At 36.9% G+C, this 16,362-nt stretch overlaps 2 protein-coding genes across 8 annotated transcripts in view; one reads left to right on the forward strand and one right to left on the reverse strand.

Moving 5' to 3' along the window:
* Positions 1-500: 500 nt before the first annotated feature.
* Positions 501-16,362, reverse strand: part of ZNF484 (zinc finger protein 484) — a 48,678-nt gene continuing 32,816 nt past the window's right edge. For all 7 annotated transcript variants that reach the window (XM_081067023.1, XM_081067022.1, XM_081067026.1 and 4 more), the window contains 3 exons: positions 10,702-10,828; positions 10,348-10,443; positions 501-3,903 (listed from right to left, as the gene is read on the reverse strand). In XM_081067023.1, coding sequence (XP_080923149.1) covers positions 1,658-3,903; positions 10,348-10,443; positions 10,702-10,828 — 2,469 coding nt within the window. In that variant the 3' untranslated portion in view covers positions 501-1,657. The remainder of the gene's footprint in view (positions 3,904-10,347; positions 10,444-10,701; positions 10,829-16,362) is intronic.
* On the forward strand, positions 15,360-15,677 carry LOC308505224 (large ribosomal subunit protein eL36-like; the record flags this gene model as incomplete). The annotated part of the gene is made up of 1 exon (XM_081067049.1): positions 15,360-15,677. One exon carries the CDS (start codon positions 15,360-15,362, stop codon positions 15,675-15,677), a length of 318 nt encoding a protein of 105 aa, XP_080923175.1.

A 16,362-nucleotide genomic window follows, 5' to 3' on the forward strand; every position in this document is an offset into this window, starting at 1 on the left:
AAACACACATTTAAAAAAAAATACTGAAGAATGTTTTTCAGTCAGAAGAAAAATGATTCTAGACAGAGAACAAGAAATAAAAATGTAATCGTAAATATGTGGATTAGTTTACACGAATATTGACTCTTAATGATTGGCTAATCAACTATATGCAGAATTCAAATACTCGACATCAATACCATATAAACCAAGATTATAAATGGAGTTAATGTTCTAACTACTCACCTTGTTCAGAAAGTGGTGTGAATACTAATTTATATTACCCTTAATAAGTATGCATATTGAATTAATACTTGACACAGTACATTTTAAGACAAAAGACATCACTAGAGGTAAAAAAGGACATTTCATGATTGCTACAATTAACCAGGAAGAGTATAACAATTCTAAATTTGAATGTATGTAAAAACAGACTCAAAATACATAAAGCCAAAATTAGTACCTCTAAAAGAGACAAATTCAGTTATTTTGGAAGATTATAAGACACTTTTTTCAGTATCTAATAGCATAAAAAACATTTAATTAAATTTAATTAAAACAAGTCTATAAAGGATTTGAAAATATAAATTAATTTGTAGAGATTGGGAGGGTTTAGGAAGAGTATTCTTACAAATGTACATTTATATGTTCTAAGAGAACAAGCTCAAATGCAAGACAATTGTGTCCCATAGTAACCTACCATGTAATGAATACGTAGAGAAATCATTAACAAAATCAGAAGGCAAGAATTCTTAAGTTTTAAAACCAATTTTCTTAACTGGTCTCTTTTCAAACAGAAGTCAGTAAGAATGGGTTTCTGTGGACAAGGCTGAGAATCCAAAGTGCTGATATCTAGACCTGTAACCTATGGCTAAGTTCCATGAACTCAGGGACGGTTCTAAAGTGACAACTAGTCTATGGGGCTGCTGTTTACATCACTGATCACTCGTGGAATATAGGCTTGGAGCACTTTATACTCTTGAGTGTGAATTACCTGCTGCCATGGCAGGGAATTAATAAATGAGGGAACATATTGGTTACCTAAAGATGCATGTGAATATTCAGGTAAGCCTGTGGTTCTGATTTGCCAATCAAGTCAAATTGTATATTTAAAATTTTCTTATCCAAATTTCCACCCACTAATAGATACTATAAACAATAAATAGTAATTTCCCAAAGAAAAGAAAAATATGTACAGTCCCTTCTTTTGTGTCTTTAATGTTAATTTTCACAAAAAATTCTGGCTTCTCTTCATTATAGACCTGAATTGTATATACTTTTGCCTTAATTTCAGTGTCAGTAGGGTACTTAGACAATGAAAACTTTTCTTAGCATTCTACTTACTAAGAAATTCCTTTGATCAATACTAAATATTTTTGCTACCCAGAGCAAATTCAACAGCCCTGAAGTTATAAAACTGCTTATCCAAAATATGAAACAAGAAAGATTGCCAATTTACCTCCTTGTATATTTACTATTATTTTCAGGAGCTTGACCATCCCAGTATCTGTCAAATAACCAAGCACGATCATTATACATTGCTTAAACACTTTCTCCAAAGTGTCTCCCCATATGTGTAACTAAATATCTGCTATGTGACCCAGATATTCGTACTTCTGAGTAGATAGAGGGAAGTTGGCTTTGATTACCTCCTGCTTCTTAGTTAAGCTGTAGCATCTCATAACTTTCTATCCCCACACCATGATTGTGGCTCTGAGCACTCTACTTCCCCAGTATCAGATTTCTGACGTATACTGAGTTGTGGCTTCCAGTTGAAGGCTTTCCTAAAGTCACTGCATCTATAGGATTTTTGTTTAGTATGAATTTTCTGGTGTTTAATAAGATTTGATCTGATGGTGAAGGCCTTTCCACATTCAACACATATATATGGTTTCTCTCCTGTGTGAATTCGCTGATGTTCATGGAGTTGTGACTTCTTAATGAAGGCTTTCCCACAGTCACTGCATTCATAGGGTTTCTCTCCAGTATGAATTCTCCGATGTCGATTTAAGTGGGACTTCTGGATGAAGGACTTCCCACATTCAGTACAAATATAGGGCTTCTCTCCTGTATGAATTCTTTGATGCATAATTAGTGTTGATTTTCTTGCAAAGGCTTTCCCACATTCACTGCACTCATAATGTCTTTCTCCAGTATGAGATTGCTGGTGTATATGGAGGCCTGACTTCCGAGTGAAGGCTTTTCCACAGTCACTGCATTTATATGGTTTCTCTCCAGTATGAATTTTCTGGTGTGTAAAGAGATTTGATCTGTCAGTGAAGGCCTTTCCACATTCAGCACATCTGTAGGGTTTCTCTCCTGTATGAATTTGCTGATGTACATGGAGTTGTGATTTCTTAGTAAAGGATTTCCCACAGTCACTGCATTCATAAGGTTTCTCCCCAGTATGAATTCTCTCATGTGTAATAAAATGTGACTTGTGGAAGAAGGCCTTCCCACATTCAGTGCAAACATAGGGTCTGTCCCCTCTATGAGTTCTCTGGTGCACACTTAGCGTTGACTTCTGAATGAATGCTTTCCCACATTCACTGCACTCATAATGTCTCTCGCCAGTATGACATTTCTGATGTATCCTGAGCCGTGACTTCCAGGTGAATGATTTTCCACAGTCACTGCATTTATAGGGTTTCTCTCCAGTATGAATTTTTTGGTGCTTAATGAGATTTGACCTGTCAGTAAAGGCCTTCCCACATTCAGTACAGATATAGGGTCTTTCTCCAGTGTGAATTTTCTGGTGTATAATGAGATTTGTCTTGTGGGTAAAGACCTTGCCACATTCTGAACATATAAAGGGATTCTCTCCTGTGTGAATTCGCTGATGCACATGGAGCTGTGACTTCTTTATAAAGGCTTTTCCACAGTCACTGCACTCATAGGGTTTCTCTCCAGTATGAATTCTCTCATGTGTAATAAAATGTGACTTCCGAATAAAGGCTTTCCCACATTCGGTACATACATATGGTTTTTCTCCTGTATGAATTTTCTGATGCATACTTAGTGTTGATTTCCTTGTGAAGGCTTTTCCACATTCAGTACACTCGAAGTGTTTATCTACAGTATGAATTTTTTTATGTATATTGAGGTTTGAATTCTGAGATATGTTTTTTCCATATTTACTGTAGTCATAGAGTTTTTCTCCAGAATGAATTCCTTGAAATCTGAACAGATTTGACTTTTGGATAAATGCTTTTACATAGTCACTGCATTTATAGTGATTCTCTGTGCATATATAAGTTTTCTCTCCTGTGTAAACCTTCTGAGGTACAGCAAGTTGGGACTTCTGAGAGAAGACTGTCTCACATTTGCTGCATTCATGCTGTTTCTCTTCAGCATAAATACTATTATGTGAAACGAGGTGTGACTTCTGGGTGAAAGTGTTCACACAATCAGAAAATAAATAGAGGTTCTCCCCCGTATGAATTTTTTGATGTTGAATGAGGGCTTGCTTATGACTCAGAAGTTTCTTACATTGATTACATTCACAAGTATTCATTTCTATATGAGAATTCATGTAACTATTACCATATTCAATGGTCTTATCAAGATTTTCTGTTGCATGGTTTCTATTATAATTACATAAGCTTACAATAGGCTTCAAACTCTCTCCAAATGAGTCACAGTTATGGAGTCTTCTTGAAGTAACAAGGTATGTGTTTACATGAACTATTTTCCCAATGTCCGTATATTCCCTCTCATTAGCTAGTATTTTCTTGTTGATGAAGGCAATGTGACATAAATGTTTGTTCTGGTTTTTCTCATATCTCCCTGTCTGTTCATCATCTTGCCACAATTCTTCTAAAATGGAATATGGGTCTTCTCTTGTGAAGAGATTAATTCTTTCATACAGAATTGAAACTCTTTCAGACATTCCCTGTTGTGAAATTTCAGAACCAATATCCCCATCTGAAACAGAAAGAAAAAATGAAACACACAAATAACAGTTAACAGACCATAGGTAGAATAAAATAGAGCATTGATTCAGTGTGAACACAGAGAAATTGGAGAAGTTCTATATAAATATAATAAATATATAAAAATATATAAATATATGTATAGTAACATATATAATATATAGTAATAAAATGAGCACTTATATTACATTTACTGTATGATAAAAGAATAGCATTTAGATGTGCCAAGCATTATTCTAAGATCTATATCAACTCATTTAAATATAATCACAACCATTTGCTGTGCAAATTATTACTGACCCTGTTTTACAGATGAGGAAACTGAGCCACAGAAGAGGTAAGTAATTTTCCCAAATCTAGGGTTTAGTAATTGGGGAAGATGAAATTCAAAACAAAGCACATCAGTTCTGTGTATGCAGCACAACTACATACTAAGGTGTCAAAAAAACAAAGTGACAAACTATGAGGCTTAATAAAAGTATTTCTGAGTCGAGATTCTTATTATTCTTCATCTTTAAATCTTCATTAATCTTCCTGCTTTATCTTTTCCCTACGAACCAAATTTATAAATTGGTGCCCTAAATACCAATTTATTTATGTATAGTAAAACTACTGTAGCCTCTGTCATCAGTAGCCACACAGTAAATAGCCATCTGTGATTTAATTCTTTATCCCTGTTTGGCTGGCAGGGACACATGCATCTAAAAGGAAGCATATAATAGCAGAAAGCCATCAGAAGCAGAGAGTAAAAGTTAACCATCAAAATCTGTCCCCTTCCTTCAACAATATTAAGATTGTAGCAAAGCAGATGGCTGCCTCAGAACAACAGGTCTGTACAGCCTCATTTGCCATTAGTGAAGCCAAATAATTCACTTCTCACCAATGGGAGTAAAAAATCGTATTTGTTGTGACAAGGCCAATATCTTAAGGAACTGGGTGTGTCTCCCACAACCTTCTTCTTTCCCCCTGGCTATATTCCAGACTGGCAGCACCCAGTTCTACGCATTTGCAGCTAGCAATGCCCTAGGCTAAGGTCAGAAAACTACAACCTTCTGGCTAAATCCAGGCCTCTACCCAAAAGCTAAGAATGGATTTTGTATTTTTGAATGGTTGAAAAAAAAAATCAAAGGAAAACTAATACTTCATGACACATGAAAATTACATGAAATTCAAATTTCCATGCCCATATAAAGTTCTTAATGAAAGTCACACACATTCATCGATTGATTTGTCTATAGCTGTGTTGGGGCTACAACTGAAGAATTGAGTAGTTATGCCAGCAACCTTAGGGCTCACAAAGTGTAAAATATTTACTTCTGGATCTTTACAGAAAATATTTGCCAAACCCTGCACTAGCGGATGGTGGTGCAATGACTTTCTAGAAAGTTTGTGCCTGTCAGACCTGGACCACTCAACTTGGAACTGTCATGTTTCTTAGGTTCTCCTAGTGACAGGAGCTTGGGTTTACTCCAACATACCATTCTTACCCAGAATCAGAATCAATAATATTTCAAATTCTGGAATAGATTCTCAGGAAATATTTATGTAAAAACTAGATTATACTATTATCTTATTTTACTAGAGTTCTTGAATGTACTTGTAGATACAGTTTAACCAACCTCATACCCATTTTACTTTTTCTAAAGCTTGCCTTTTCCCAAACACATTTTTTAACTGTTATATTACATTTTGACTCACACACGTTAATGGCTTTCATTAATCCTGAGGACATCTGATACAAGATTCCTACGCATGAATTTTTGTCTTTTGCAACTTCTCACATTCTTCAGCTTACAAATCTATTGCTATGTTTAACATCATTTACATTACTACCAACAATGTTCAATGTAAAAAAGTTACTCCTGTGGTAAAAAGTTTAATTACATACAATTCCTGTCACTACTCATTCAATTACTCATCCAGTAAAATACAGAATCATAATTCAGGCCAATGATATGTGTATATGCAAACTGTCTTTCCACTAGTCGATGTTATTACTGAATCCAAACATACATTCTTTTCCTTTTCCCCATTAAGCTTCCTTTTGTTGATGCTGTTTTTATTCAAAATTCATTGTTCTTCATGCATCATTGAAATTCAGCACAACTCCAAGAAGGCTTTCTATTCTTCTAACTTAAAAAAACAGAAGAAAAAAGACCAGATGTTTTGAGTCACTCATACTTAATTGGCATAGATCGAGCCATAAAAAATGATTACTGCACAAAGCCTGCAATTTTAAGTGTTTCATGTAGTTACAGTCCTTTCCAATTACAATTATTGGCTCTTTGAATTGCTACTAGCAGTCCCTCTGAAATAGCAGAATAACCTCTTCTGGCCCATCACATAAATTCAAAAATTTAATTTATTTAAATATTCTCTACAGAAACACTGAGGAGGAACAAGGGTAAAAGACTAAGTTATCATATCACTTAATGTAGTTTTCTCTGAATGTATGAGGGTTAGAGAATAAGAATAGGGGAAAAGCAATGTATGCCACAATAGGTTCAATTCAAGAAGTGAAACCTGAGCGCAAAGTATGAGTATGTGTAGCATCTGAGTAAGCAGATAGATTAAATATTCAAAGCGCCAGATGCAGGCAGATCACAAAAATGTTAAATATCATTATGGAAAGTAAACAGACAAATGTAAAGTACAAATATGAGGCATGTTCTTTCTTCAACTTACATACCCACCAAGAGGAGAATTTGTCATGTGTTAGATAGTAAGTATGTGGATTCTAATATAATTTTGTGACTGAATGTCTAGACCCTTCTGCAATGTGGTCTCTGACCCTGCTCAAGTGACTAAGGCTATTTTGCAGTTTAAACTCTGACTCTGGCTGTCTAACAAACTGCATTCCTTGCACTGTCCATGTCAGCACAAAACTTCTTTTATTAGTTTTCCAGACTCCAAGTGAAACTGAGGCATGGGCTTCTGCCTTGTGACCCTTCTCCTTTGCTGACTACGTCTTATAACTCCAACTGCCGGCCATATCTCGTGACTACCTGCTGCCATGAGTCAACCAAAACTACCCCTTGTCTTATCTAACAATCCCACTTTCTAGCCAGTGAGTCACCAAACTCCTGGAAATCCAGCTGCTCCCACCAATCAGAAAATGATGTAAATTTATGGTCTCTTTTCCCTAGCAATCTATCCTTTTGACTCTCACTTTTAAAACCCTTGCTTTATTCTTCCTACCTTCAAGCTTGTCTTTGGTTCATGCCCAAGTCTATGTTCTCTGATTTGCAAATCATATCAGAATAAAACTTTAATTCCTCACAAGAATCTTGTGGAACTTTCGTTTACATGTAGTAACTTTAGTTTTGCTCCATATAACTATGACAGGATAAACACAATATATTAAGCAATGGAATCTATCAATACCATCAAAGATGAATTAGTTAAAAAAAAAAGGATTAGCATATCCAAATAGGGTTGGAGTAATCTAGACATGAGAAAATATAAACATGGTTTTAGGTGATATCACTGAAAAGTAAGATGAGGAGGGCATCCAAATGATATTTTCTAAAAGAACAATTAGTAGAAAAAGCAGAATTATTTAACATGCGTCAGAGGGAAAAGTAACAAAAAATAGAATATGACAAAACTTTGAAAAACAAGCCATCTGCTTCTACCATCTGCATTGTGATTGCTCTTCCTCCATATAAGTGACCCCCCATGGGCCCTTAGAAGCATAAGGTACCAGTTCCCCTGATCGCTCTATACAACGGAGCCAATGTCTGCGTGAGATATTTGGTCATTCAGATATTTTGATCTTCATCCATAGTTCCAGATTCATAGCTCTCAAACCCCTTTGAATTTCCTTAGTGATGACAACAACAACAGTATCTCTTGTTATGTTAATGAGATGACTTGGACCCCACCCAAAGGTGAGGACTGGTAGCCAGTGGGAACCAAAAATGTGATTAGAGGATTGGGACTTTCAGTTCCACGACTGATCTCTGGGAGGGGAGAGGGGCTTGAACATGAATGTGCTGCCAGTGGCCAATGACTTAGTCAATGTGGGATACATAATGAAGCCTCCATCAAAACCCAAAGGACTCCTTTTTCAGAGAGCTTTGATGTTAGGGAACCAGAACGCTTCCACATGCCACTGTCCTGGGCCCCAAGATCCAGGAAGACAGAAGGTCCTTTATTTTGGACCTCACCCTATGTATCCCTTCATCTGGCTATTGATAGTTATCCTTTAATATCCTTTATAATAAATCGGTAATCTAATGAGTAAAAAGGTTTTCTTGAGTTCTGTGAGCCATTTTAGCAAATTAATCAAACCCAAGGTGGAAGTTTTAGGAACCTCTGATTTACAGCCATTTAGTCACCAGTACAGATAACAACTTGGACTTGCAACTGGCATATGAACTGAGTTGCCAAAAGGTGGGGGTGACACAGCACCCTCCAATCTGTAACCGGCTGGTTAGAATCACAGGTAACCTAGGATTGCAAGTGGCCTCTGAAGTGGAGGGCAGTCTTGTGGTACTGTCAAAATTGAGCTGAATTCTTGGATACCCTACAGGTGTTTGAGAATTGATTCTTGGTGTGGGGAAGCCTACACACACACACACACACACACACACACACACACACACACGCAAGAGAAGTCACATTAGAATTGTGTCCAGGAACCTTTTTCACGGGATAAGACTCATTCCCCTGAGCTTAGTATCAGTTGTGGCTTATGCTGGATTGAGACACATGATTCAATCTGAGACACAGATAGATCTGAGCCAAGACACACAACCCAGGGCCAGTTAAGGAGGGTCAAATCCTTTACATATGTCCCTAAGTGCCAATTATATATTCCGTTGATTATATATATATATATATACATATATATATATATATATATATATATACATATATATATATGTATATATATATATATATATATATATGACAGGCTTGTAGGACTCAGCGAATACAGCATAAAGCAGCACAACTCCAAGTGTGTACTTGCCAGCAGGCACTAGAGCCACATAGCAAGAGAAGACCCTTGTGATGGTCATCGTCAAGACACCCTGCTCACTGCACCAACTGTTAAGTCACCTGCAAAGGAGGAATGGACCTTTCCCCCAAATTGGCTTCAGATACTGAGAGTGACGATGCAACATTCACACCAAGAAGGTATGAAAAGGTTCATTACTCACATAATGAGACTTTTAAGAGAATGCTCCCAAGCAGGTCCAAAAATGACTTGAAGCAAGAAAAGGAGATGGGCTTCAGTTTTTCATGGTGACTGGGGTTTTGGGATAGGCTGAATGTTTCAGTGCAAATGGTGGGGAGCAACTGGGCTCTCTTTATCAGTTTGCCCAGGTGTGGGGCAGAAGGTGAACAGAGAAGGGTGAAGTTTACAAGATATCAGCAGTCAAACATCAAAAATGAAATCAGAATTTACTATAAGATACATGATGAGATGCTCAAAATATTTTGTTATTAGAGAAACACAAATTAAAACAATAATTATTGAGGACAAAAAAGGGGCCGCATACTAAACCTGACAAGCTCAAGGGAGGCCTGCATGGTGGTGGGCCTTACAAACCCAGAGACCAAAGTAACCATACAGTGTGGTCTTAACTAAAAGCGGGCCTATAGCATCCCTGACAAAGGTACATCTTTAACTTTGAAATTGTCTATTATCTCTGTGCATCTCAGATAAATGTCAGAGTAATCTGTTCCTGACCCCTTCAAGGCACAATCTCTGGCACCAGAGTCCCAGACCACCTTATTATCTTGTTGCCAACATACCATCTCTATGTGTTGTTAACTATACTGTACCACTTATGTAAAAGAAGTTTGTGTCTCTGTTTTGCTCTTCATCCAATCTCAGAGATCTCCCCACTTTGCTTTCTCTTGCCTCCCTAAACCTACCACCAATGAACTTCATGTAACCCCCCCTTACATCTCCTACTTTGATTCTAATGTATAAAACAAGCTGCAAAACTGCCATACTCTGGAACAATATTTGAATCCCTAAGGATTGAAAGCAGCAACCTCCCTGCTTTCAGTCAAAAGCAGGGCCCTAAGGATTCAAAGTACCAGTATTTATAGTACGTTCTCTCCTAAAAGGTCAAGTAAAGAAGAACACACTGATATGGGAAAGGGCCTTAAAATGGGGGTCGCACTTATACAGAGGGTGCCAAAAAATGTATACACATTTTAATACAGGAAAAAAAACTATTAAAATTGTAGTTTTTAATACATACACCAATAACAAAAGATGAATACAAGTCATGTGTATACATTTTTTTGGCACCCCAGTATATCCAAGGGACCAATATCAATTCATCCATGTAATTCCAGAAGTTCAGAATGTTACAGAAATGTCATATTAATAGGCCTTCCAAGTTGCCAGCCTCTGACAGTATAATCACAGTTCAGTTATACTGCCTCTCATGCACGCTGTTGCTTCAGTACTCACCTAGACAGCTCTGACTTGAGGCTTCACCATCTGACATACATTGCTTTTCGACTTGCTCCAAGTTGAAAATGACTTTTGGTTTGGGAACTTCACAACCTATTAACAGGAAATGAGAGAAGGCGTGGTTTGAGACCATACAATGAAGCACTCCATTTGATTTTCAGAAAAGTTCATGGGGAACAGAATATTCATAATACCTAAAAGATTATTAAAAACAGGGCAAAATATGGACAAAACTTTTACACACTTCAAACGTCTCTCAGCTATAAAAGATCCCACAGATTCAGAAATTCTACTGAGAAAGAAAATATACATGATTAAGAACAGCGTCATACCCAGCAGAGTTGTGCTTACCCACTGAGATTAAGTTGAAATAGTTTTCCAGCATTACATCCCTGTATAGGCTTTTCTGAGTGAGGTCCAATTGTTGCCACTCCTCCCTGCTGAAGTCTACAGTTACGTCCTTGAATGACACTAACCCCTGTAAAAAATACATTTCTATTCAATGTAAAGTATCAGGATTACAGGATGAGAACAAGATAGTTAGGAACTTTTAATAATTTTTAACATGATACAAAGGTTCCCACTAAAAACCTACCTTTCAAATTATTATTTTGAAAGAAAAAACAAATCATTAAAAATATTATGCCATCTTTCTGTGGTACTCATAATATTCTGGGTTTTTTGTTTGTTTTATAAAAGAATAAGTTGTAAAAATTGATCATCAAGCTGTATACATATGATTAGTGCATTCTTTTCCGTGTATACCATACTTCATTAACACTTCACTTTAAAAAAAAATACATTCTGCCATTATTTTACACTCAATGCAGTAAGTTAATTCTTTCTTTTAAAAAGGATCATTACAATAGGTTCATTTTTCAAAACAGTGTGGTACTAGCATAAGGATAGACATATGAAATGAAACTGGGAATGCAGAAATAAACCCTCATATTTACCATCAGTTGTTTTTCAACACAGGTGTCAAAACAATTTAAAAGGAAAAAACAGTCTTTCCAACAAGTGGTTCTAGGACAAGTTGATATCCACATGTAAAAGAATGAAGTTGAACCCCTACCTCATGCCGTATTTTTTAAAATTAACTCAAAATAAATTTATGCCTAAATGTTCTTACATTTAGCCAAAATTTAAGTTTTAGCTAAAAGGAGTAAATCTTTGTAACATTGGATTTAGTGATAATTTCTTAGATATGAAATCAAAAGCACAAGCCATGAAAGAAAAAAATAGATAAATCAGACATAATCAAAATTTAAAATTTTGTGCTTAAAAAAATACTATCAAGAAAATGAAAAGACATTCAAAAGACTGGGAATTTTTTTCAAATCATAATTATAAGGGATTTGTATCTTGAATATACAAAAAATTCTTACAACTCAATAAAAACAGAAATAGTTCACTTGCTGAAAGTAAAGAGAGGGGAAAAGACATGTTACGCAAACGAAAATGAAAAGAAAAACTGGGGTAGCAATACTTACATCAGACAAAATAGACATTAAAACAAAGGCTATAACAAGAGACAAAGGATTGGTGCAGCTGCTATGAAAGACAATGTGGAGGTTCCTCAAAAAATTACGAATAGAATTACCATATGACCCAGCAATCCCTCTCCTGGGTATCTACCCAAAAAATCTGAAAACATTTATACATAAAGACAAGTGTGCTCCAATGTTCATTGCAGCTTTGTTTACGGTGGCCAAGACAAGGAAACCAAAATGCCCTTCGATAGATGAATGGATAAAGAAGTTCTGGTACATGTACTATTCGGTGGTAAGAAAAGATGAAATAGGACAATTTGTGACAACATGGATGGATCTTGAGAGTATAATGCTAAACGAAGTAAGTCAGACAGAAAAAGCAAAGAACCATATGATTTCACTGATATGTGGTATATAAAGCAAAAACAACAAAAGAACAAGACAAACAAATGAGAAACAAGAACTCATGACATAGACAATAGTTTAGTGCTTACCAGAGGGTACGGGGGCAGGGAGATGGTAGGTAAGGGTAAAGGGGATCAAATATATGCTGATGGAAGGAGAACTGACTCTGGGTGATGAACACACAATGGGATTTATCAATGATATAACACAGAATTGTACACCTGAAATCTATGTAACTTTACTAACAATTGTCACACCAATAAACTTTAATTAAAAAATAAAGAGACAAAGAAAGACATTACATAATGGAAACAATCCCACAAGAAGATATAATCCTGGTAAACATTTACACATACAATGTAGGAGCACCTAAATTTATAAAGGAAATATTGATGGGCATAGGAGAGATCAACAGTAATACAGTCATAGTAGGAACTTTAACACCCCACTGACATAAATGGACAGATCATCCAGACAGAAAATCAACAAGGACACAATGGCTTTAAATGACACATTACATCAGAGGGATTTAATTAATATATTTAAAGCATTTCACCCCAAAGTGTAGAATGTACATTCTTTTCAAGTTCACATGGAACATTTTCCAGGTAGACCATATGTTAGGCTACAAAATAAGTCTCCATAAATTTAAGAAGATTGAAATCATATTAAGTGTCTTCTCCAAACACAATGGTATGAAACTAGAAATTAATTACACGAAGAAAACAAAAATACACAAACACATGGAAGCTAAATAACATGTTACCAAACAATGCATGAGTAAGTAAGATCAAGGAAGAAATCAAAAGGTACCTTGAGACAAAAATGAAAACACAACAACCCAAAATCTATGGAACACAGTGAAGGCAGTCCTAAGAGAGAAATGTATAGCAATACAGTTTACCTCTGGAAACAAGAAAAATCTCACACAGTCTAACCTTACACCTAGAAACTAAAATAAGAACAAACAAAGTCCAAAGTGAATAGAGGAAGTAAATAATAAGGCTTAGAGCAGAAATAAATAAAATAGTGTAAAACAATACAAAAGATCAAGGAAACCAAGAACTCACTCTTTGGAAAGATAAACAAAATTGATAAACTCTTAATCAGATTCATCAAGAAAAAAAGGGAGAAGACCTAAATAAATAAAGTCAGAGATGAAAGACAAGTGATAACTAACAACACAGAAATACAAAGGATTATAAGAAAATACTACAAACAATTATATGTCAACAAATTGGACAATCTGAAAAGAAAAAAAAGATATATTCCTAGAAACAAACCATCTTCCAAGACTGAATCAAGAAGAAACAGAAAACTGAGGGTTGCTAGATGGGAGGGGGGTGGGTATAAGGGGGAACGTGAGGGGATTAGAAAGCACAATTGGTAATCACAAGATTGCCATGGGGAGATGAAAGACAGTTTGGGGAATATAATCAATAATGTTGTAAAGATTTTGTAGGGTATCCAATGGACACATGTCCCATTTGGGAGACCACCTCAGGGATGATGTAGATGCCTGATCACTGCACTGTACACCTGAGCTGAAGCTGAACAATAATGAATACCAACTGTAATTTAATATATACATATACAGTCACAGGATGTGGAGTACAGCATAAGGAATAGAGCTAGTGGAATTGTAACAGCTACTGTAACGGATGTCAGAGGGGAGGTAGGTTGGGGGAGGGGAGTTATCACTTTGTGAGGAGTATAAATGTCTAACTATTACATTGTTTTGTACACCTGAAACTAAAAAAAAAAAAAAAGATAAAAGAAATAGAAAATAACATACCAATTACTACTAACAAAATAGAATCAGTAATCAAAAAACTTCCAACAAAAATCCTGGACCAGATGGCATCACAGGTGAATTTTACAAACTTTAAAAGACAATGACTTAATACATATCCTTCTCAAACTATTGCAAAAAATTAAAGAGGAGGAAAGGCTCCCAAGGTCATTTTATGGGGCCTGCATTACCCTGATTCCAAAACCAGACTATGACAATTCAACAAGAGAAAATTATAGGCCAATATCCCTGATGAACATGGATGCTAAAATCCTCAACAAAATATTAGCACACTGAATTCAGCAATACATTAATAAGATATAACATGATCAAGTGGAATTTAGTCCTGGGATATAAAATTGGTTCAATATCTGAAAATCAATTAATATGATACACCACATAAACAAAATAAAAGATAAAACTCTTATGTTCATACCAAAAGATTCAGAAAAAACATTGGACAAATTCCAGTATCCATTTATGATAAAAACTCTCAGCAAAGTGGGAAAAGGGGAAACATAACATAGCAAAGGTCATATATGACAAACCAACAGCTAACATCATACTCAACAGGGGGAAGCTAAAAGCCTTTTTCTTAAGGTCAGGAACAAGATAAGGATGTCCAATATCACCACTTTTACTCAACATAGTATTGGAAGTTGGAGCCACAGTGTTCAGACAAGAAAAAGAAAAGACATCCAAATTGGAAAGGAAGATGTAAAACTGTCATTATTTGCAGATGACATGATACTATATAGACAGAAAACTCTAAAGATTCCACAAAACAAAAACAACAAAAAATCATTAGCACTGATAAATTCAGTACAGTGGCAGAATACAAAATTAATATTCAGAAATCAATTGCATTTTTATACACCAATAACAAATTATCAGAAAGAGAAATTAAGAAAACAAACCCATAAATGTTCATAGTAGCATTATTCATAATAGTCAAAAATGGAAATAACCCAAATGTTTGTCAACTAATGAATGGATTTAAAAACATGGAAGATCGGATCATATATGAAGATCTGGTCAAGATGGTGACATAGGTAAACATTGTGCTTACCTCCTCTCAGGACCATATCAAAATTACAACTAAACTACAGAACAACCATCATCAAGAATCAACTGAAGTCTGGCTGAACAGAAGTCCTATAACTAAGGACATACAGAAGAAGCGTCCTCCAGACTGGTAGGAAGGGTGGAAGACACAAACGGACTGGTCCCACACCCGTGTGTTTCCATTAAAAATCAGGAGGCAGAGTTCCGTGCGGTGTCGGCCCTTCAGCCGCAGCAGCCATTGAGGAGCAGCAGCCATGGCTCTGCACTACCGCATGGCCGTGGGCCCCAACAAGGGCCACAAGGTGACGAAGAACGCCAGCAAGCCGAGGCACAGCCGCCGCCATGGGCGCCTCACCAAACACACCAAGTTCATGCGGGACATGATCCGAGAGATGTGCAGTTTTGCCCCCTATGAGCGGAGTGCCATGGAGCTGCTCAAGGTCTCTAAGGACAAGCGGGCCCTGAAATTCATCAAGAAAAGGGTGGGGACACACATCCAAGCCAAGAGGAAGAGAGAGGAGCTGAGCAACGTCCTTGCAGCCATGAGGAAGGCAGCAGCCAAGAAGGAATGAGCCTCATCCGCTGTGTGTGTAATAAAATCTTTTCGGTAAAAAAAAAAAAAAAAAATCAGGAGGGATATCTAAGCTGTGGAGGTCCCCCCCAGAGGAGCAAGGGGTCCCAACCCCACACCAGGCTCCTAGAGCCCATGGTTCCAATGCACGGAGGGAAGTCACCATAACTTCTGGCTGTGAAAACCAGTGGAGATTGTGGCTGAGTGAGAAAGAGGACAGCTAGAGGCCCAGACATTCCTCTTAAACGAATCACTCATGTCCTTACTCACGAATGGACTCACTCGCTTGGCACTCCAGGCTCGGGCAGGAGCTCAAAGGGCACCAGGGACATATGGAGAGGAAGTCAGTTGTCTGGCTTCAGGGCGAGGAGTGAAGGGGAAGCTCTCTCCTGGATGGAGGAGTTGGCAGAAGCTATTGTTTCCTTGTTGAGCCCTCCCCACTCCTGGCATTTCCATCAACCTGACTAACAGTGTTTATTCACCCTGATTCCCTGAGACCCTGCCCCACCAAATTTATGGGCACACCCAAGCTGCTTCCAGTGGTTTTTCTGTATAAACAGCCTGACCTGGCTCATGCTGCAGACTTTCCTAAAAACTCTCCAAGGTACACAAAACCCAAACAAGCAGCATCAGACTTCAGCATGTTTCATACTTCTGGCTGAGCAGCCCTAAACCTGGCACTATTG

This window comes from Rhinolophus hipposideros (genome assembly GCF_964194185.1).
Source record: "Rhinolophus hipposideros genome assembly, chromosome: 11".
NCBI lineage: Eukaryota > Metazoa > Chordata > Mammalia > Chiroptera > Rhinolophidae > Rhinolophus > Rhinolophus hipposideros.